The following is a 24,903-nucleotide window of genomic DNA, read 5'->3' as shown; positions in this document are numbered from 1 at the left end:
AGCTTTAGAAGCTTCTGATAGGCTCATTGACATAATTTGAGTCTATTGGAGGTCTACTTGTGGATGTATTTCAAGGCCTACCTTCAAACTCAGTGTCTCTTTGCTTGACATGATGCGCAAATCAAAAGAAATCAACAAAGACCTCAACATTTTTTGTAGACCTCCACATACAGTGCCTTGCGAATGTATTCGGCCCCCTTGAACTTTGCGACCTTTTGCCACATTTCAGGCTTCAAACATAAAGATATAAAACCATATTTTTTGTGAAGAATCAACAACAAGTGGGACACAATCATGAAGTGGAACGACATTTATTGGATATTTCAAACTTCTTTAACAAATCAAAAACTTAAAAATTGGGCGTGCAAAATTATTCAGCCCCTTTACTTTCAGTGCAGCAAACTCTCTCTAGAAGTTCAGTGAGGATCTCTGAATGATCCAATGTTGACCTAAATGACGATAAATACAATCCACCTGTGTGTAATCAAGTCTCCGTATAAATGCACCTGCACTGTGATAGTCTCAGAGGTCCGTTAAAAGCGCAGAGAGCATCATGAAGAACAAGGAACACACCAGGCAGGTCCGAGATACTGTTGTGAAGAAGTTTAAAGCCAGATTTGGATACAAAAAGATTTCCCAAGCTTTAAACATCCCAAGGGAGCACTGTGCAAGCGATAATATTGAAATCAATCCTCAGGTTTAAAAAAATATATATAATCGATAATATATCAATCACAAATGTCTTTCACAGTAGGAGAGGGGAAAACAATGGCTATCAAAATTCTGCTGCGCAAGCAAAACTCATGTGACCACTTCACGCGATGTTATCGTTCTGGCTCATTTTTCAAAATAAAAGCCTGAAACTATGTCTGAAGACTGTTGATACCTTGAGGAAGCGATAGGAAAAGGAATCTGGTTCATATCCCTTTAAATCCAGCAAAGGGAGGCTATGGAACATGCAGTTCTGTTATACTCACAGACAATATTTTTGACAGTTTTGGAAACTTTAGAGTGTTTTCTATCCAATACTAATAATAATATGCATATATTAGGAACTGAGACTGAGGACCTGGCTGTTTACAATGGGCACCTTTTCATCCAAGATACTCAATACTGCCCCTGCAGCCATATGAAGTTAAAAAACAGTTACAATAAATGTAGCCTCGGGAAATATGGTTTCCAGTTTGCATAAAGTCCAGTGAAGTTTCTTGATGGCCGTCTTGTTATCCCCTTGCTGGGGGATATACACGGTTGTGACGATAACCGAGGAGAGTTCTCTTAGGAGATAATACGGTCGGCACTTGATTGTGAGGAAGTCTAGGTCAGGTGAACAAAAGGACTTGAGTTCCTGTATGTTGTTACATTTACACCATGAGTCGTTAATCATGAAACATACACCACCGCCCTTCTTTTTACCGGAGAGATGTTTATTCCTGTCAGCGGGATACACTAAAAATCCTGAAATTAGCCTAAATTAGACTAAATCTAATGACATGGTTATATTTTTGTTGAAGTGTTATACAATTGTACGGTGTTCTTCATGTGTGTGTGTCATGTTAGTGTGATATCTTGAGAGCTGTGCATGTTTGTACTTACTGGTACGGACACTTCATAAACGTATCCGAAATATGGTGTCCCGACAAAGCTAGGGGGCGTGTCCTGGGTGTCAATCACATTGATTGTCAAGGTGGCCGAGGATGACATCACCTGTTCTTTCCCATTGTAATTCCCACCACCATCCTGTTACAGAATCAAATATCCCATATTATACATCCTTATTTTATGCAATTTAATTTAAAAGATCAGACATGGCTGTGTGGCCCAAGTTTGCCTTCATTTAGATAAAATACATCCTTCAAGAAGGATTTGACACGAGATAACAGCACAATCAACAGTAGAGATAACAAGGTGGATCATACTGCTGCTGGAAGTGTGTGCCCTACAATGTTTCGGAATTCGCAGCCAGTCCATCATATTTACGTTGGGGGAAAATTCGATGGAAAACATTGTTGAATTCAAACATTCTGCTGAAAGGTCCATGACAGTTTGCTATTGTTTTCTCTTTCCAGATACAATATAAATTACTGCTAAAGATTCTGCCAATACAGTAAATAGACCGTGGCTTACATAAAATATTTCACAGTATGTGTAGGGTACAGTAATTCTATGCGATAGGAGCGCGACATCATTGCCTATTTAATCTCTGAGCGTATACCAGGACAGGACAAATAAATCTGTTTACCTATTGATTAACTAAATATTGAACAACAATTTGTCTTTTGCATGCCATGGCTTGATGGCAATAGTTTCAAATGATTCAGTAAATAAAGGGCGTTATTGTCAAACAGGATATTGATAACGGGAAACATGCGTACAGTGAAGAGAACAAGTATTTGATACACTGCCAATTTTGCAGGTGTTCCTACTTACAAAGCATGTAGAGGTCTGTCATTTTTTGTCATAGGTAGACTTCAACTGTGAGAGATGGAATCTAAAACAAAAATCCAGAAAATCACATTGTATGATTTTATAGTAATTTATTTGCATTTTCTTGCATGACATAAGTATTTGATCACCTACCAACCAGTAAGAATTCCGGCTCTCAAAGACCTGTTGGTTTTTCTTTAAGAAGCACTCCTGTTCTCCACTCATTACCTGTATTAACTGCACCTGTTTGAACTCGTTACCTGTATAAAAGACAGTCCACACACTCAATCAAACAGACTCCAACGTCTCCACAATGGCCAAGACCAAGGAGCTGTGTAAGTTGTAAATTGTAGACCTGCACAAGGCTGGGATGGGCTACAGGACAATAGGTGCAATTATTAGAAAATGGAAGAAGTTCAAGATGACAGTCAATCACTCTCGGTCTGGGGCGCCATGCAAGATCTCACCTCATGGGGCATCAATGATCATGAGAAAGGTGAGGGATCAGCCCAGAACTACCTGGCAGGACCTGGTCAATGACCTGAAGAGAGCTGGGACCACAGTCTCAAATAAAACCATTAGTAACACACTACGCCGTCATGGATTAAAATCCTGCAGCGCACCCAAGGTCCCCCTGCTCAAGCCAGTGCATGTCCAGGCCCGTCTGAAGTTTGCCAATGACCATCTGGATGATCTGGAGGAGGAATGGGAGAAGGTCATGTGGTCTGATGAGACAAAAATAGAGCTTTTTGGTCTAAACTCCACTAGCCCAAGAACACCATCCCAACCGTGAAACATGGAGGTGGAAACATCATTCTTTGGGGATGCTTTTCTGCAAAGGGGACAGGACGACTGCACCGTATTGAGGGGAGGATGGATGGGGTCATGTATTGCGAGATCTTGGCCAACAACCTCCTTCCCTCAGTAAGAGCATTGAAGATGGGTCATGGTTGGGTATTCCAGCATGACAACGACCCGAAACACACAGCCAGGGCAACTAAGGAGTGGCTCCGTAAGAAGCATCTCAAGGTCCTGGAGTGGCCTAGCCAGTCTCCAGACCTGAACCCAAAAGAAAATCTTTAGAGGGAGCTGAAACTCCGTATTGCCCAGCGACAGCCCCGAAATCTGAAGGGTCTGGAGATCGGGGCGGCAGGGTAGCCTAGTGGTTAGAGCGTTGGACTAATAACCGGAAGGTTGCAAGTTCAAATCCCTGAGCTGACAAGGTACAAATCTGTTGTTCTTCCCCTGAACAAGGCAGTTAACCCACTGTTCCTAGGCTGTCATTGATAATAAGATTTTGTTCTTAACTGACTTGCCTAGTTAAATAAAGGTATAAAAGGTCTTTATGGAGGAGTGGGCCAAAATCCCTGCTGCAGTGTGTGCAACCTGGTCAAGAACTACAGGAAACGTATGATCTCTGTAATTGCAAACAAAGATTTCTGTACCAAATATTAAGTTCTGCTTTTCTGATGTATCAAATACTTATGTCATGCAATAAAATGCAAATTAATTATTATAAAATCATACAATGTGATTTTCTGGATTTTTGTTTTAGATTCCATCTCTCACAGTTGAAGTGTACCTATGATAAATAATTACAGACCTTTACATGCTTTGTAAGTAGGAAAACCTGCAAAATCGGCAGTGTATCAAATACTTGTTCTCCCCACTGTATGTATGGCTTGCGGCAAGTTTATGAATCTCGATATGTTTGTACGTGCGCCAACTTTTCAGAAATGGCGCATGCAGAAATGTAGTAGTGCGAAATTTGCACTTTGGTCTATAAAACATTTGAGTTAAGAATTTACATATCAGACTAATTTGACCACGCACTTCAGAGGAGGTCTACGAGTAGTCGTGGCCCCAAAACGCACCATGAAGTTGAAGAGGTCAAAGGAATCTCTTAACAATCAACGCTACGGTTGATTACACTATCCATGAAGGTAAATTCAAGCAGGACCACCCGGTTATTCTTCTCAAGCCACCAGTTGTCTACACGGCCCTCCTACCCATGCTGGGAGTGTCGACACGGCTGATTAGCCCCCACAGAAGCCCACTCACAGAACGAGTGCAAGGAAACAGACAACTAAGAACATTATGACATTGTGTGGACAATCAGAGATTTACACCTGAAGACGAAAGAACAAGGCGTCTGCCAAACCAGGGCGTCGGCCAGGGCGTCAGCCAAACCTATCCCACTAAGCGGAACTCGGCCCACGAAAAGATACCCAACGGAGACCTTCAATACTTAAATACATGCGTTACACTTTTTACTCGTAAGAGTGGCAGTTCTGGCAAGGGCTAAAACTAAGCATAGTTTACAAATGTATCCAATTGTTGAATTTCTCGCTTGCTCTTTCTCTCGCTTTCTGTAAAACTCCATCTTGTGTAACACCTGTCATATTGTGTTGGTCCGCTACGTACCTGTTGCCATTGTATTAAGTTGTAACCAATAACCTAGACCGTTTGTGTATGTGTATCTAATTTTATCATTTAGCTGGTTAGTAAATAAATAATCAACTCAATTTGGTATGGAATGATTAGTGAGATCTGGGTTTGTGCAGATTATGCAACGTTCTGAATGAGACGGATGAGGAAATTCATTCATTAGTGACTGCTATGAAATCGATATATTCTGATATTCTTTGAGTTAATTTGGGAAACGGTAACTCAACTTTTCCCGTGGTGTCCCAGGTTTCTGAGTTAAGGATTATATGATGAATTTAATCATGTAATTATAAACATAGTTAATTATTCAATAAATGGCATGTCATCACATTAACGACAACAAAAGACACAACACTAGATTTATCCACAGTGAAATTATTTTTGTTGAGTGATGTGCTATTTATTTTTCATTATCTTCATGTATATCCTATATCATGAGGATTCAGTACCCCATTCCTTATAATAAGGTGATAAAGAGTGAGCATGTTGTTTGCCAATGCATGATATACTGTAGGGTTATCAGTGTTATCAGTGGTAGGCAATGACCATTACCTTGGCCACCACTGTGATGAAGTGTGTTGTCGACCTCTCATAGTCCAGCATCTCCCCGGGCTTGATCCTCAGCACACCACTGTGTCGGTCTATGGCAAACTTACTGGATTGACCATTAGTCTGTCATGGCAGAAAGAAAAGGCATCATATTAAAAGCTTAAACACACACAGATGAGGTCAAATAGCAAAGAGCTTTTCAATCCTGAAGCCTCTCCATCCTGAAACCCCACCATCACCGCTCACTAAGGTAAATGTGAGCAGACATATCATGCCAGTAATCAGATAAATACATAACTACCCCTCAAAGGACCATGGGAATTTGGACATAGAGTGAATACAAAATATGCCTATCTATGTTTGGATATAAAGAGGCCATACGCCCTGAATAGGGGCAGGCAGGTAAAAAGCTGGTGTGTCCAGATGTGCTTTGCATCAATGTCCAGCTATGCTCTGCTCCTAATAGCACGTCCCCACACAAGGTGCACACCAACATTCCCCAAAGCAACCCTCTAAGCCACCAATACAGATTGATTTAAATGAATTAATGTGATTTAATCCCCCGGCTGATGAGCCCAATAACTACATACTCTTGTGCGCATACAGACAAGTACACGTGCGTGTAAACACACACACACACACACACACACACACACGCAGGACTGTTCTGCTAGCACAGACTAGAATATGTTGCAGAAGCAATGGATTACAAGCAACATCCACACTGAGCTAAAGGCTAGAGCTGCCATTCAAGAAGTGGGACAATAATCCGGACGCTTATAAGAAATCCCACTACGCCCTCTGACGAACCATCAAACAGGCAAAGCTTCAATGCAGGGCTAAGATTGAATCCTACTACGCCATCTCTGACACTCATCGGATGTGGCAGGGCTTGAAAAATATCACAAATTTTAAAGGGAAATCCAGCAGCCAGCTGCCCAGTGACACAAGCCTACCAGACAATCTAAATGACTTCTATGCTTGCTTCGAGGCAAGCAATACTGAACCATGCATGAGAGCACCAGGCATCACAGAAACCCTGAACCCACTTCAATGTGTATATCACCCAAACAGATCCACAGATGATTCAATCTATTTTGCACTCCACACTGCCCTCTCCCACCTGGACAAGAAGAACACCTATGTGAAAATGCTGTTCATTGACTACAGCTCAGCGATCAACACCATAGTACCTTCCAAGCTCATCACGAAGCTCAGGACCTCCCTCTACATTTGGATCCTGGACTTCCTGACTGGCCACCCCCAGGCGGTAAGGGTAGGCAACAACAAATCCTCCACGCTGACCCTCAACATAGGGGCCCCTCAGGGGTGTGTGTTTAGTCCCCTCCTGTACTCCCTGTTTTTACCCACGACTGCGTGGCCGTGCACGACTCCAACACCATCATCAAGTTGGTTGACGACACGACTGGGGTAGGCCTGATCAGTGACGACAATGAGACAACAACCTCTCCTAAACGTCAGCAAGACAAAACATGCCCCCTTACACATTGACAGGGCTGAAGTGGAGCGGGTTGAAAGCTTGCTGTTCCTCGGTGTCCACATCACTAAGGAATTAACATGGTCCGCAAATACCAATACAGTTGTGAAGAATGCACGACAACGCCTCTTCCCTCTCAAGAGGGAAGGGCCCTCAGATCCTCAAAAAGTTCTACAGCTGCACCATTGAGAGCATCTTGACTGGTTGCATCACCGCTTGGTGTAGCAACTGCTTGGCATCCGACCACAAGGCGCTACACAGGGTAGTGTGTACGGCCCAGTACGTCACTGAGGACGAGGCTCCCTGCCATCCAGGACATCTATACCATGCGGTGTCAGAAGAAGGCCCTAAAATTGTCAAAGACTCCAGCCACCCAAGTCAGACTGTTCTCTCTGCTACCGCACGTCAAGCGGTACCGATGCATGAAATCTGCAACCAACCAGGACCCTGAACAGCTTCTATCCCAAAGACATGAGACTGCTAAATAGTTAGCCAAATGCCCTCCATTTGCATATTTGCATAAACTATTTTAACTCATCACATATGCTGTTTATACTACTTATTATATATCCTGTTGCCTAGTCCATTTTCCCTACAATGCCTTCAGAAAGCATTCACTTGACTTTATCCATGCTTTGTTGTGTTAGAGTCAGAATTTAAAATGTTTTAAATTGAGATGCTTGTTACTGGCCCACACACAATACCCATAATGTGAAATTGGAAAAAAGTAGACATTTTTACAAATTAGTTAAAAATTTAAATCTGAAATGTCTTGAGTCAAAAAGTATTCAATCCCTTTTTTATGGCAAACCTAAATAAGTACAAATGTGCTTAACAAGTCACATAATAAGTTGCATGGATTCCCTCTATGTGCAATAATAGTGTTGAAGATAATTTTTTATGACTAGATCTTCTCTGTACTCCACACATACAATTATCTGTAAGGTCCATCAGTTGAGCAGTGAATTTCAAACACAGATTCAACCACAACCTTGCAAAGAAGGGCACCTGTTGGTAGATGGGTTAAACTAAAAAAGCAGACATTGAATATCTCTTTGAGTATGGTGAAGTTATTAATTACACTTTAGATGGTGTATCAATACACCCAGTCACAACAAATATACAGGTGTCTTTCCTAACTCAGTTGATGGAGAGGAAGGAATCTGCTCAGGGATTTCACTATGGGACCAATGGTGACTTTAAAAAAGTGATAGAGTTTAATGGCTGTGATACGAGAACACAGAGGATGGATCAACAACATTGTAGTTACTCCACAATAGTAACCGAAATGACAGTGAAAAGAAAGAAGCCTGTACAGAATACAAATATTCCAAAACATGCATTTGAAACAATGCACTAAATTACTATCAATTATATTTTAGTCCTGAATACAAAGTGATACAGTTCCTTCAGAAAGTTTTCATACCTTTTGACTTGTTGCACATTTTGTTGTGTTACAGCCTGTATTCAATACCCCATAATGACAAAGTGAAAACAGGTTTTTAGAATTGTTTGCAAATGTATTGAAAATGACATACAGAAACATCTAATTTGCACCCCTGCGTCAATACTTTGTAGAAGCACCCTTGGCAGCGATTACAGCTGTGAGTATTTCTGGGTAAATCTCTAAAAGATTTACCACCTGGATTGTGCAGGATTTTTAAGTGGATTTAAGTCAAAAAAGGTAACTCATCCACCCAGGAACATTTACTGTCTTCTTGGTAAGCAACATCAGTGTAGATTTGGCCTTGTGATTTAGGTTGTCCTGATGAAACATGATTTCATCTTCCAGTGTCTGGTGGAAAGCCAACTGAAAAAGGTTTTCCTCTAGGATTTCCTCTAGGATTTTGCCCGTGCTTAGCTCCATTCCATTTCTATTTTATCCTGAAAAACTCCACAGTCCTTAAAAATACTTAAGGTTAGGCATAATACTGCCCCCTTTGGATGAATTGTGTGCCCATAGTAAACTGAAAAAAAATCTGTCCAAAATTGCTAATATATGCATATAATAATGATTATTGGATAGAAAACACTCTAAAGCTTCTAAAGCCGTTTGAATTATGTCTGTAAGTATAGCAGAACTCACAGGGCAGGCAATCTCCCAAACTAGTTTTGGCATCCAGAAAGTTGGGGGAACTTTGACGTCATCGCCCCACCCTTCCCAACCAGCTATGGATCTGGAAACACTTTCTATGTCTTCCACTAGAGGTCCTCATTCAGTAGAGCGTTTAATTGTGCAAATCCCGCAAACTTTGATCCTTTGAGACGAAAAAGAGTGGGTGTTGCGAGAAAATACATGTGCGTTCGGGCGCGAATTGGACACAGACCTTCCTCTGTTCCAGCTTGCCTGAGATGAAGTATGATTGTCCGGTTGTAATGCCAATCGTTTTGTACGTTTATAACATCCTAAAGCTTGATTCTGCACTTAGTTTGACCAGTTTAGTCGACATATAATATGTAATTCTGAAGTTTTGATGCGCAACTGTTCTGGACCAGAAGTCATTTTTGGTGCATTTGAGCTGAAAGTGGAAGCATATGCTACTATATGGACACCCGAACTGAAACAAAACAATGTATTGGGTAAGTATGCCTCCTTCCACTACATTCTGATCGAAGACCATCAAAGGTAAGGGAAATGTATGTTGTAATTTTGTATTTCTGTTGACTCCAACATAGCGGAGAAATATTGCTTACGTCTGAGCGCCGTCTCAGATTATTGCATAGTGAACTAATTCCGTAACGTTAAAAATAAATGTGACACAGCGGTTGGATTAAGAAGCAGGGTATCTTTCTAACTATATGTAGAACATGTATATTTAGTCAAAGTTTAGGATGTGTATTTCTGTTATCTGGCGGAGCTATCTATAATTTCTCCGGACATTTTTCAGCATTTTCTGAACATGGCGTCAATGTAAACGGAGATTTATGGATATAAATGACATATTATTGAAAAAACATAAATGTACTGTGTAACATGTCCTATTACTGTCATCTGATGAAGATTTTCAAAAGGTTAGTGAAATATTTTTCTTTTAATCCTGCGTTTGTGATTGCATCTTTTGTTCGACAAAATGGCTGCATATTGTCTATGTTTGACATAAATATGTGCTATGTTTTTGCCGTAAAACATTATAGAAATCTGACACGCTGGGTAGATGAACAAGGTGTTTATCTTTCAATTGAGCTATTGGACTTGTTAATGTGTGGAGGTTAAATATTTCTAAGAATATTTTTGCATTCTGTGCACCACCGTTTGAATTGAGCGGGGGGGTGTGGTTCCCGCTGGGGAACCTGTACCGTTAACAAGTTTTAATTATCACAAGCATATCCATATGTAGCAGTGTGATGTTGTTCTCATAGACCATTCACCAAGTTGCACACAAGGACCAATTCAAATAGGCCAGGTCAAGAGGGGATGTTAATTATTTGATAATAATAATAATTCAGTGTGTTTTTTTATTTAATTACAGCTGCATAGCTAATGTTTTTCTTTGGTGTATAAACACTTTTTCATATCAATATCATACAGACATGTGATTGTAAAGGTTTTGTATATTTTTGTTTGGCCCATCGCGGGTTATCTGTATTTACATACCCCCTGATTATTCTCTTTTGCCTGACCTTCGGCTAGCAAGGTATGTTGTCCTTGGCTCCGAAATTATTTAATATAAAACCGTCATAATGTTACAGAATGTACTGTTATGCTACCATAAATTGGTTGCAATATGGATAATATAAAGATTTATGTTAACAAGTTTCACAAAGCTCGCTAACTAAGGTATCTATTGTAACTTTTGAGTACTTGGGACAGTGTTTGAGTGAGTGGTCATGTGCTTGCGCAGGTGCCTGAGATCTAGGACTGCGCCAGGCGTTAACATAATTTTATTTTGTCCGAATTATGTTCTGTATCATTTTGCTTGTATTGTATGGTGTGCTGTTGTACATTTAATGTGTGCACGCAGCACCTGTTATTTCCTTTTGGCGCTCTTTTGCATGACCTTCGGCTAGCAAGGTGCCTGAGAGCTAGGACGGTGCCGAGGGTTAACATAATGTGTGTTGTCTCTTTGTGTGCAGGGCAAATAAAAAATAATTCAACTAGCAGACCTTCAGTTGTGGCAGTGTCCTAATTAAAAGTACACACAGAATGAACCACGCTACACATACATGATGCAGCCAATACTATGCTTGAAAATATGGAGAGGTACTCAGTAATGTGTTGTATTGGATATGCCCCAAACATAACACTTGGTATTCAGGACAAAAAGTGAATTGCTTTGCCACGTTTTTTGCAGTATTACTTTAGTGCCTTGTTGCAAACAGGATGCATGTTTTGGAATATTTTTTATTTTGTTCAGGCTTCCTTCTTTTCACTGTCAATTAGGTTAGTATTTTGGAGTAACTATAATGTTGTTGATCCATCCTCAGATTTCTCCTATTACAGCCATTAAACTCTGCAACTGTTGTGAAGTCATCATTGGCCTCATGGTGAAATCCCTGAGCGGTTCCATTCCTCTCCATCAACTGAGCTAGGAAGGATGCCTGTATCTTTGTCGTAACTTGTACTGATGCACCATCCAAAGTGTAATTATTAACTTTAGCATTCTCAAAGCAATATACAATGACTGACTCAAGTCCTTTAGTTCACCTGACCTAGAATTCCTCACAATCAAATGCTGACCGCATTATCTACCAAGAGAATTCTCTTTGAGTATAATCACAGACGTGTATTCCCCGCAAGCGGACACATTGACGGCCTTGAAAGAACTTCATTGGACTCTATGTAAAAAGGAAACCACATATCCTGAGGCAGCATTTATTGTAGCTGGGGATTTTAACTAGGCTAATCTGAAAACAAGGCTCCCTAAATTATATCAGCATATCGAATGCACGACCCTGGCTAATAAAACCCTGTATCATTGTTACTCTAACTTCCACAACGCATATAAGGCCCTCCACCACCCTCCTTTCGGCAAATCTGACCACGACTCCAATTTGTTGCTCCCAGCCTATAGACAGAAACTAAAACAAGAAATGCCCGTGCTTAGGTCTGTTCAATGCTGGTCCGACTAATCAGATTCCACGCTTCAAGATTGCTTCGATCACGTGGACTGGGATATGTTTCCGCATTGAGTCGGACAATAACATTGATGAATACGCTGATTCGGTGAGCGAGTTTATTAGCAAGTGTGTCAGTGATGTTGTACCCACAGCGACAATTAAAACCTTCCCCAACCAGAAACCGTGTATTGATGGCAGCATTCGCACAACACTGAAAGCTCGAACCACTGCTTTTAATCAGGTCAAGGCGACCGGAAACATGACCGAATACAAACAGTGTAGCTATTCCCTCCGCAAGGCAATCAAACAAGCTATGCATCAGTATAGAGACAAAGTAGAGTCACAATTCAATGACTCAGACAAGAGAGATATGTGGCAGGGTCTACAGTCAATCACAGACTACAAAAAGAATTCCAGCACCATCGCAGACTATGATTCTTGCTCCCAGACAAACTAAACAACTTATTTGTTCGCTTTGAGGACAATACAGTGCCACCGACACGGCCCGCTACCACAACCTGCTGGCTCTCCTTCACAGCAGCCAATGTGAGTAAAACATTTAAAAGTGTTAACCCTCGCAAGGCTGCCGGCCCAGAAGGCATCCCTAGACGCGTCCTCAGACCAGCTCGCTGGTGTGTTTATGGACATATTCAATCAATCCTTATCCCAGTCTGCTATTCCCACATGCTTCAAGAGGGCCACCATTTTTCCTTTGTTCCTGTTCTCAAGAAAGCTAAGGTAACTGAGCTAAATGACAATCGCGCCATAGCACTCACTTCTGTGATCATGAAGTGCTTTGAGAGACTAGTCAAGGACCATATCACCTCCACCCTACCTGATACCCCAGACCCACTCCAATTTGCTTACCACCCCAATAGTTCCACAGATGAAGCAATCGTAATTACACTGCACACTGCCCTAACCCATCTGGACAAGAGGAATACCAATGTAAGAATGCTGTTCATCGACTAAAGCTCAGCATTTAACACCATAGTACCCTCCAAACTCGTCATTAAGCTCGAGACCCTGGGTCTCGACCCCACCCTGTGCAACTGGGTCCTGGACTTCCTGACGGGCCGCACCCAGGTGGTGAGGGTAAGAAAAAACATCTCCGCCCCGCTGATCCTCATCACTGGGGCCCCACAAGGGTGCCAGTGTTGTACTCCATGTTCACCAATGACTGCGTGTCCATGCACGCCTCCAACTCAATCATCAAGTTTGCAGACGACACCACAGTGGTAGGCTTGATTACCAACAACGACGAGGCAACCTACCGGGAGGACGTGAGGGCCCTCAGAGTGTGGTGTCAGGAAAATAACCTCACACTCAATGTCTACAAAACAACGGAGATGATGGTGGAATTCATGAAACAGCAGAGGGTGCACCTCCCTATCCACATCAACGGGACAGTAGTGGAGAAGGTGGAAAGTTTTAAGTTCTTCGGCGTACACATCACGGACAAACTGAAATGGTCCACCCACACAGACAGCGTGGTGAAGAAGGCACAGCAGCGCCTCTTCAACCTCAGGAGGCTGGAGAAATGTGGCTTGTCACCAAAAACACACAAACTTCTACAGATGCACAATTGAGAGCATCCTGTCGGGTTGTATCACCGCCTGGTACGGCAACTGCTCCATCCACAACCGTAAGGCTGTGGGTAGTGAGGACTGCACAACGCATCACCGGGGGGCAACTACCTGCCCTCCAGGACACCTACACCACCCGATGTCACAGTCAGGCCAAAAAAATCATCAAGGACAACAACCACCCGAACCACTGCCTGTTCACCCTGCTGTCATCCAGAAGGCCAGGTCAGTACAGGTGCATCAAAGCAGGGACCGAGAGACTGAAAAACAGCTTCTATCTCAAGGCAATCAGACTGTTAGTAATGGACATTTGGATGTAATAAATGTATCACTAGCCACTTTAACAATGCCACTTTATATAATGTTTACATACCCTACATTACTCATCTCATATGTATATACTGTACTCTATACCTTCTACTGCATCTATGCCGTTCGGCCATCGCTCATCCATATATTTTTATGTACATATTCATTCCTTTAGATTTGTGTGTATTAGGTAGTTGTTGTGAAATTGTTAGATTACTTGTTAGTTATTACTGCATGGTCAGAACTAGAAGCACAAGCATTTAGCTTCACTCACATTAACATCTGCTAACCATGTGTATGTGACAAATAAAATTTGATTTGATCATTTTACCTGTGCTGGTTATATTATTATTACCTTTTTCGATTCTACTTTTACAAAAGAAGCTGTAACTGGACTTTAATAATTACTATAACTAATCAAATCTACAAATTAAGGTGATCAAATGGATTACACTGTAATGTTTTTATTGTAAGGGAAACATTTTTTCTCTGACTGTAGAATTATACAAAATCCTTGACTCTATCTAAACAAACAAGTATTGTTGTTCTTTTTATTAAATGGATATATATCCACAAATATTTCTTCATGCAAATAATCCTTTATAATAGTTTATGCATTATTTATCAAGCATTGGTACTTATTTTTGCTGCACCTTGCGGGTTGATATGCATCTGATGCACATGCTAAAAAGTGTTAAGCAAATGTTTACTTATTTAGGCCAGAACAATGTGCAAGCAAATACTTCCTGACCCAAGATATTTCAGCTTTACATTTTTATTAATTTGTAAACATTTTCAAAAACACATTTCCACTTTGACATTAAGGGGTATTGTGTGTAGGCCAGTGACATACAATCTAAATAAATCCATTTTAAATTCAGGCTGTAAGACAACAACAGCAAAAAGTAGGGATGTGAATACTTTCTGAAGGCACTGCATGTTTGGGGCAAATTCAATACAACACATTACTACGTACCACTCTCCATATTGTCAAGCATAGTAGCAGCTGCATCATGTTATAGGTAAGCTTGTAATTGTTAAGGACTGTGGAGTTTTTCCAGGATGAAAAATAAACAGAATGGAGCTAAACACAGGCAGTCCTAGGGGAAACCCTACTTTAGGCTGCATCCCACCAGACACTGGGAGAGGAATTCACCTTTCAGCAGGACAATAATCTAAAACACAAGGCCAAATATGCATTGGAGTTGCTTACCAAGAAGACAGTGAATGTTCCTGAGTGGCCTTACAGTTTGACTTAACTACAACTACAGACCAGTATCCCTTCTTTCTTTTCTCTCCAAAACTCTTGAACGTGCCGTCCTTGGCCAGCTCTCCCGCTATCTCTCTCAGAATGACCTTCTTGATCCAAATCAGTCAGGTTTCAAGACTAGTCATTCAACTGAGACTGCTCTTCTCTGTATCACGGAGGTGCTCCGCACTGCTAAAGCTAACTCTCTCTCCTCTGCTCTCATCCTTCTAGACCTATCGGCTGCCTTCGACACTGTGAACCATCAGATCCTCCTCTCCACCCTCTCCGAGTTGGGCATCTCCGGTGCGGCCCACGCTTGGATTGCGTCCTACCTGACAGGTCGCTCCTACCAGGTGGCGTGGCGAGAATCTGTCTCCTCGCCACGCGCTCTCACCACTGGTGTCCCCCAGGGCTCTGTTCTAGGCCCTCTCCTATTCTCGCCATACACCAAGTCACTTGGCTCTGTCATAACCTCACATGGTCTCTCCTATCATTGCTATGCAGACGACACACAATTAATCTTCTCCTTTCCCCCTTCTGATGACCAGGTGGCGAATCGCATCTCTGCATGTCTGGCAGACATATCAGTGTGGATGACGGATCACCACCTCAAGCTGAACCTCGGCAAGACGGAGCTGCTCTTCCTCCCGGGGAAGGACTGCCCGTTCCATGATCTCGCCATCACGGTTGACAACTCCATTGTTTCCTCCTCCCAGAGCGCTAAGAACCTTGGCGTGATCCTGGACAACACCCTGTCGTTCTCAACTAACATCAAGGCGGTGGCCCGTTCCTGTAGGTTCATGCTCTACAACATCCGCAGAGTACGCCCCTGCCTCACACAGGAAGCGGCGCAGGTCCTAATCCAGGCACTTGTCATCTCCCGTCTGGATTACTGCAACTCGCTGTTGGCTGGGCTCCCTGCCTGTGCCATTAAACCCCTACAACTCATCCAGAACGCCGCAGCCCGTCTGGTGTTCAACCTTCCCAAGTTCTCTCACGTCACCCCGCTCCTCCGCTCTCTCCACTGGCTTCCAGTTGAAGCTCGCATCCGCTACAAGACCATGGTGCTTGCCTACGGAGCTGTGAGGGGAACGGCACCGCAGTACCTCCAGGCTCTGATCAGGCCCTACACCCAAACAAGGGCACTGCGTTCATCCACCTCTGGCCTGCTCGCCTCCCTACCACTGAGGAAGTACAGTTCCCGCTCAGCCCAGTCAAAACTGTTCGCTGCTCTGGCCCCCCAATGGTGGAACAAACTCCCTCACGACGCCAGGACAGCGGAGTCAATCACCACCTTCCGGAGACACCTGAAACCCCACCTCTTCAAGGAATACCTAGGATAGGATAAAGCAATCCTTCTCACCCCACCCCCCTTAAATGATTTAGATGCACTATTGTAAAGTGGCTGTTCCACTGATGTCAGAAGGTGAATTCACCAATTTGTAAGTCGCTCTGGATAAGAGCGTCTGCTAAATGACTTTAATGTAATGTAAATGTTAAATCTACTTGAAAATCTATGGCAAGACCTGACATTGGTTGTCTAGCAATGATCAACAACCAATTTGATAGAGCTTGAATAATTTTTTAAAGAATAATGGGCGAATGTTTCCCGATCTAGGTGTAGAAAGCTCTTAGAGATTTACCTAGAAAGACTCACACCAGTTATCCCTGCCAAAGGTTATTCTACAAATTCAAGGGTGTGAATACTTATGTAAATTAGATTTTTCTGTATTTCATTTCCAATACCTTTGCAAAATTTCTAAAAACATGTTTTCACTTTGTCATTAAGGGCATTGCCATTGGCATCATGGAGTTGCATTAAGATAAATCCCATGCAGCCTTGTTTACAAGTTCAAACATTGGAATGTGAGATATAATCTACACCTTGATTAGGCAGATAGAAATCATAATTATTTTATTTGAGGGTAATTGTTTATATATAGCCTACACATTCTCATTCTTAACTTCTAACGCAAGTAGGATGGGTGTGGCTTCCTGACAATGATTAAGAGCAGCTGATCACCAATTTGATAGCTCCAACAAAGTTACACCGCTGAAACCAACAAAACATCAACTATGTGGGATTCGGCTATGGCCAGTTAACACCTGATCTGATTGAATCTAGGCCTGAGGTCAGACCTGCAATGACCTCCTGGGTGGGCACTGGTTAAAGGGGTTTATCCCAGCCAGATGTTACAGTACCTGTAGATAGAAGGTGATCGAGCCTCCAGAGCCTGTATCTCGATCCACAGCCAGCACTTTGTAGATACTGCTCCCACATTCAGAGTTCTAGGAAAAGTAAGGAAAACCACAGAGAAGAGAATGTAGGGCATGAGATGTAGCACAAATTGAATAGGCTAGAGTAGAGTGATCGCTGTTTTGGTTTAACCTCATTTGGGGGAGAACCTTTTCCGCTGGTTAGACTTTCTCTAGGATTTTGCAGTTTTCATGTGAACTGACACCCATTCAAATGACCATGAACGTAACAATGGTCAATATAATTACTTCTAGTTGGACTTGGGAAGACAATAGGGAAGAAGTGACATCTTGTCATCAGCTATACTTTCTAAAGCCCATGGACGTTTGCCTGTTAGCTAATATAAGGAAAGTATAGCATCAATGGATGTGATTGTTTTTTGTAATATGTTATTGCATTCATTTTTCTAAATGAAATTATATTAGCCAACAGGAAAACATATATGTGTTCTATAATGAGATCTGTACAAGGTCTGGACTTCCTATTATGCTCCCTATAAGCACTGCTTGAAAAAAACCATAGACTAACATACATTTCAAGCTTTTCTGACCAGCATGGTCCAGCAGGCCTGAACAGCATGGTCTAGCTGGTTATGCTGGTTGACCAGCATGATCAGTCTGAAACTTTGCACACTGTTACCATCTTGTGGACAGAATGTAGATTACACATAGGATCCAATCTTAATCCTATCTTAATGTATGGTCTTTCTCTTGCATTTCAAAGATGATGGAACTATATATATATTTTTTTGAAAACGCATGTTTTTTGTTTGTATTATATTTTACAAGATCTAATGTGTTACACTTCAAAGTGTTTCCTTTCAAATGGTATCAAGAATATGCATATCCTTACTTTAGGTCCTGAGCTACAGGCAGTTAGATTTGGGTATTTCACTTTAGGTGAAAATTGAAAAAAAGGGTCTGATCTTATGCTACACAAATATACATAACATCCATTTTTTAACTAATCCAATCTATTAGTTGGACCCATTACAATTGTTGGATATCCTCACTTTGCCTGGATTCCAATAGGAATTAAATATCACTTTGCAAGCCAGCATAATATGACTTTATGCTGGTTACCAGCAAAAACAGTGAAAGCTGATCACCAGCAAAAATACAGCGAAAGGCTCATCACCAGAAAAACAAGCACTAGTCACCAGCATTGGCGGTTGGCCAGCTTATGCTGATCTATGCATAAGGGAGATCTTGTCTTTCTGTACAGCATAACCCAAAAACCTGGACATCATGTACAGTGCAGTATAGCTGTGCAAATTCAACTTTGGGAAGCATTGTATACCGACTGTTGTATTTAATTAATAGGGCTAGGCCCCTTTTTTCTCCACTTACTGTCTGAAGGACGTACCCAAAGTAAACTGACTGTAGCTCAGGCCCTGAAGCCAGGATATGCATATATTTAGTGTCATTGGAAAGAAAACACTTTGAAGTTTGTAGAAATGTTAAAATAATATAGGATAATATAACACAATAGATATGGTAGGAGAAAATGCATCTGAAAATTCATGTTTGCGTGCGTCATGAAGACATTATGCACCTGCTAAAATCGGTTTCCTATTGAACATACTTTTTTCAATAAATAAATATTATAGTTTGATGACTTTTTATGGTATCTGAGTAGGAAATAGAAGCATATTTTGACTTGTTGAAACAAAGTTTATGGGTAGATGTTTAGATTCCTTTCTCTGCATGTTGAACGAGTGGATTACTCAAATCGATGGCGCTAACTAAACAGACTTTTTGGGATATAAAGAAGAATTTTATCTAACAAAACGACACTACATGTTATAGCTGGGACCATTTGGATGACAAATCAGAAGAAGATTTTTAGAAAGTAAGTGAATATTTAATTGTTTTATGTCAATGTATGAAACCTGTGCCGGTGGAAAAATATTTTAATGTGGGGTGCAGTCCTCAAACAATCGCATAGCATGTTTTCGCTGTAATAGCTACTGTAAATCGGGCAGTGCAGTTAGATTAACAAGAATTTAAGCTTTCAGCCGATATAAAATACAGTTCAATGTACATAAATGTTTAAAATCCATAATATTTATGATTATTTATTTGAATTGCGCGCCCTGCAGTTTCAAAGGAAGTTGTCCCGCTAGACGCCTAGCTCTAAGAAGTTTTAAAAACACTGAAATTAAAACACTTTTTATATGAAGGCCACAATGTCTTACCTCTGGAACATCCAAAAAGGAGGGCAGGTTTTTGAACACTGGTCTTTCATCATTGGCATCCATGACAAACACTGTGACCTTTTCAGTGACCTGCAACAAGAGAGACAGGGAATTCAGTGACATATTATTTATGATTGACAGATAATTTATAGTGTCTATAATATATATATTTTGTTTTATATTTCATTTGGTTTACATATTTAAACAAAGCATAACTGAATATGCTTACCTTACTTCTGCCATCTGTGATACTGACAAGAACTTCAATAGAATCTAAAATCTTTAGTGGCAGAGAAAATAACATCTCTCAAAATACAGTAGTATATGAAAACTAAATTCAAGACATTGAGGCCACTGAATGTGAATGAAAGCTGCTCATCAGACTAGGATATATATATTATAGTCATATATAATATATTTCATATGAACCAATCAGAAAACAATCAAACTGTATATGCTATATGTTGATGTAAGGTATACCTCTCTGTCCAGTTGTTCCACCAGAGTTATGTTTCCAGACTTGGGCTCCACTCTGAAGTATTCTTTGGCACCAGGTTCAAAGCTCAACCCATACCTCACCTCTTGGCCTTCCGGGTCGGTGCCATTGAGAGCATAGATCTCTGTGCCTGAGGAGCAAATGTATAATAATTTCATAACACGCTACATTCTCAATCTAAGCTGTGGTTGTAGAAGAAAAACTGACAAACACTTGGGGAATTGGATAGGTTTGTTTCTGTAGATAGTCAAGTCTTAGGCACTGGTAGGGAGTAAGAGGAGGAAGGTCCACTGTTTTGGAGGGAAAAGTCTTAAACAATAATTGTCAAAAATGTCATCCCAGTAAAAGCATGTTATTGGCTCATCTCATCGGCTTTTCCCCCCTCAAAATAATTGTCATACACACTGTAAAACAAATCCTGTAACTTTTACAGTAAATAACTGTAGGGTAGCCTAGTGGTTAGAGCATTGGACTAGTAACCGAAAGGTTGCAAGTTCAATTCCCCGAGCTGACAAGGTACAAAATCTGTCATTCTGCTCCTGAACAGGCATTTAACCCACTGTTCCTAGGCCGTCATTGAAAATAAGAATTTGTTCTTAACTGACTTGCCTAGTAAAATAAAAAACATTTACAGCATTTTACTGGAACACCTGACTACAGCAACATGCTGTATTTTCTAGAATGTACAGTACTATACTGAAAGCACAGCAGATAGTAAAATGTTGCAGATCTACAATGTAGGCAGCTCGTGCCAACAATTGACAGTGTTTTCTGTTCTATGTACAGTTGAAGTCGGAAGTTTACATGACCTTAGCCAAATACTTTTAAACTCAGTTTTTCACAATTCACTGTCTTAGGTCAGTTAGGATCACCACTTTATTTTAAGAATGTGAAATGTCAGAATAATAGGAGAGAGAATGATTTACTTCAGCTTTTATTTATTTCATCACATTCCATCACATGGGTCAGAAGTTAACATTCACTCAATTACTATTTGGTAGCATTGCCTATAAATTGTTTAACTTGGGTCAAACATTTTGGGTAGCTGTCCACAAGCTTCACAAAATAAGTTCCCCCTGACAGAGCAGGTGTAACTGAGACAGGTTTGTAGACCTTGCTCGCACACGCTTTTTCAGTTCTACCCACACATTTTCTATAGGATTGAGGTCAGGACTATGATGGCCACTCCAATATCTTGACTTTGTTGTCCTTAACCTTAACACACACACACACACACACAGAGACAAATGCATGAAAACAATTGATTTATTATCGATAACATCTCACATTCTCTTTTACTCCGTAAAAGAAGGGTTCTAATTCCACCATGGAAGACACAGGGCCATGAGACACCAGTCCAGTTCCACTAACCAGCATTATTTATTTTGATAATTTGAACAGGGTGAGGGAGCACAAAGCACACACAAGCTGCATTCAGTAACAATATTCTTATTTGTCATTTAAATAAAAGGCAGTTGCTCCCTGACAACACAAGGAACTTTGATCGTATTAAAAGGGCAAGGGAGACTAGCCAATAGAAGCATATACTCAATCATAAATACCACTCAAACGGACAGCAGTTCATCCAAACCATATGGCAAGTGGCATATGGCAAATGCCAAGTGTCACACAACAAAAATCCCAAAGATGGCAAGTGCGCTCTGCTGTAGATTTTCATATTGCAAATGGTCACAAAGTCAAGACCAAGGGTCAAATTTAAAAAATCTACAATTTTAGAAATATTCAACAACCTCTAAAAAAGTGCTTTCTGGACAATTTTTTTCTCCCAAATCTTTTGACAATTATACATATGTAATAGCCGTATGAACATACCTTTGTCTTATTTCATTGAGTTTGTCCATAAGGCCTATGTTTAGTCCATTTGCAATATATGATCATAGGAAGTTGGCCTCCGAACCCAAAAGTCAGTGAACCTTAGCCAAATGGCATAAGACATGTCCAAATGTCATTCTTAAGTATTGAAAGTACCAAATCTCAGATGTTATGTCCACTTGCCATATATGATCATAGGAAGTCGGCTTCCGAAACCAAAAGTCAGTGAACCATGTCCAAATGGCATTTATACTAACCAAATTATATATATATATATCACTATATTTAGCCCTGAATCAACCTAGATGGTCTATTTGTCATGTTTGATCACAGGAAGTCATAGGAAGTAAGAATTTGGTGCAATGAGAGAGAAGTGGAACTCTGACGTTTTTTAAAGATTTTTGGAAAATATCCAAAATGCCACCTATTGGATGGGCACGGGTGGGGAGTGCTCCCTACCCGGCCATGGACCCCTTGCATCCCCCTAAAGGCATTAAAAATAATTTCAAAAATGTGCTACTGGTAACCTGTTCAGGTAACCAGGTGCTCAACTGTACTTTTGCAATGTCTTACAATGGATATTTACCATCATGAATTTGACATGCTCTAATATACTGCATTTAAACATGTTAACCCTCGCAAGGCTGCAGGCCCAGACAGCATCCCCAGCCGCGCCCTCAGAGCATGCGCAGACCAGCTGGCTGGTGTGTTTACGGACATATTCAATCAATCCCTATACCAGTCTGCTGTTCCCACATGCTTCAAGAGGGCCACCATCGTTCCTGTTCCCAAGAAAGCTAAGGTAACTGAGCTAAACGACTACCGCCCCGTAGCACTCACTTCCGTCATCATGAAGTGCTTTGAGAGACTAGTCAAGGACCATATCACCTCCACCCTACCTGACACCCTAGACCCATTCCAATTTGCTTACCGCTCAAATAGGTCCACAGACGATGCAATCTCAACCACACTGCACACTGCCCTAACCCATCTGGACAAGAGGAATACCTATGTGAGAATGCTGTTCATCGACTACAGCTCGGCATTCAACACCATAGTACCCTCCAAGCTCGTCATCAAGCTCGAGACCCTGGGTCTCGACCCCACCCTGTGCAACTGGGTACTGGACTTCCTGACGGGCCGCACCCAGGTGGAGAGGGTAGGTAACAACATCTCCTCCCCGCTGATCCTCAACACTGGGGCCCCACAAGGGTGCGTTCTGAGCCCTCTCCTGTACTCCCTGTTCACCCACGACTGCGTGGCCACGCACGCCTCCAACTCAATCATCAAGTTTGCGGACGACACAACAGTGGTAGGCTTGATTACCAACAACGACGAGACGGCCTACAGGGAGGAGGTGAGGGCCCTCGGGGTGTGGTGTCAGGAAAATAACCTCACACTCAACGTCAACAGGAAACAGCAGAGGGAACACCCCCCTATCCATATCGATGGAACAGTAGTGGAGAGAGTAGCAAGTTTTAAGTTCCTCGGCATACACATCACAGACAAACTGAATTGGTCCACTCACACAGACAGCATCGTGAAGAAGGCGCAGCAGCGCCTCTTCAACCTCAGGAGGCTGAAGAAATTCGGCTTGTCACCAAAAGCACTCACAAACTTCTACAGATGCACAATCGAGAGCATCCTGGCGGGCTGTATCACCGCCTGGTACGGCAACTGCTCCGCCCTCAACCGTAAGGCTCTCCATAGGGTAGTGAGGTCTGCACAACGCATCATCGGGGGCAAACTACCTGCACTCCAGGACACCTACACCACCCGATGTTACAGGAAGGCCATAAAGATCATCAAGGACATCAACCACCCGAGCCACTGCCTGTTCACCCCGCTATCATCCAGAAGGCGAGGTCAGTACAGGTGCATCAAAGCTGGGACCGAGAGACTGAAAAACAGCTTCTATCTCAAGGCCATCAGACTGTTAAACAGCCACCACTAACATTGAGTGGCTGCTGCCAACACACTGACACTGACTCAACTCCAGCCACTTTAATAATGGGAATTGATGGGAAATGATGTAAATATATCACTATCCACTTTAAACAATGCTACCTTATATAATGTTACTTACCCTACATTATTCATCTCATATGCATACGTATATACTGTACTCTATATCATTGACTGCATCCTTATGTAATACATGTATCACTAGCCACTTTAACTATGCCACTTTGTTTACATACTCATCTCATATGTATATACTGTACTCGATACCATCTACTGTATCTTGCCTATGCTGCTCTGTACCATCACTCATTCATATATCCTTATGTACATATTCTTTATCCCCTTACACTGTGTATAAGACAGTAGTTTAGGAATTGTTAGTTAGATTACTTGTTGGTTATTACTGCATTGTCGGAACTAGAAGCACAAGCATTGATTTGATTTGAAATGCCCAATTGACTGGCCCATTGAACGCCGAGCAGTGATGGTTGTTCCTCTCCATCGCTTAAACTTATTGCAAATGGACAAAAGTCAGCATCCATCAGTCAATAAGATATCATTCTGACACCAAACTGATACATACCTACACCAAACCCACTTTGTCCAACACATTTAGAATCCAAATATCACATATTTCAGAGCAGGCCCAATATTCACACGCCTTCAGTTTAAACCATAGTAAAAACTTAAAACACGTAGTTATGTTCTAGCTACAGCTCCAGCTCTGACATTATGTGTAGGTCTAGCTGAGGCGTCCCCGAATCCCAAGTTTTGGCTCGATTGGTCATTCGGAGCCCAAGCAGTAATTAGTACTGAAAATCGTTTTTTTGTGCATTGCTATGCGGCCCCTGAATGAGCTATCTGACAGAACCTGTACGGTCTGTCTCTATGGGCCGAAGTGGTCTCAATGCACTTGTGATTCTGTACCTTTTCTAAATGTCATAATTTTTGCAATATTTAAAACAAATTGAGGTCATTGCAAATGGTTGAGGCTATTTCTCATCTGGAGACACATAACTCACCGTGCACTA

At 41.6% G+C, this 24,903-nt stretch overlaps 1 protein-coding gene across 2 annotated transcripts in view; it reads right to left on the bottom strand.

Moving 5' to 3' along the window:
* LOC135523921 (cadherin-related family member 1-like) overlaps positions 1 to 24,903 on the bottom strand; it is a 223,499-nt gene that overhangs the window by 129,113 nt on the left and 69,483 nt on the right. For both annotated transcript variants that reach the window (XM_064950944.1, XM_064950943.1), the window contains 6 exons: positions 20,059 to 20,204; positions 19,808 to 19,858; positions 19,579 to 19,668; positions 17,327 to 17,413; positions 5,428 to 5,547; positions 1,597 to 1,740 (listed from right to left, as the gene is read on the bottom strand). In XM_064950944.1, the coding sequence (XP_064807016.1) occupies positions 1,597 to 1,740; positions 5,428 to 5,547; positions 17,327 to 17,413; positions 19,579 to 19,668; positions 19,808 to 19,858; positions 20,059 to 20,204 (638 nt within the window). The remainder of the gene's footprint in view (positions 1 to 1,596; positions 1,741 to 5,427; positions 5,548 to 17,326; positions 17,414 to 19,578; positions 19,669 to 19,807; positions 19,859 to 20,058; positions 20,205 to 24,903) is intronic.

Source organism: Oncorhynchus masou, chromosome 31 (genome assembly GCF_036934945.1).
Source record: "Oncorhynchus masou masou isolate Uvic2021 chromosome 31, UVic_Omas_1.1, whole genome shotgun sequence".
Classification (NCBI taxonomy): Eukaryota; Metazoa; Chordata; class Actinopteri; order Salmoniformes; family Salmonidae; genus Oncorhynchus; species Oncorhynchus masou.
This window is presented reverse-complemented; position numbering and strand designations above follow the sequence as displayed.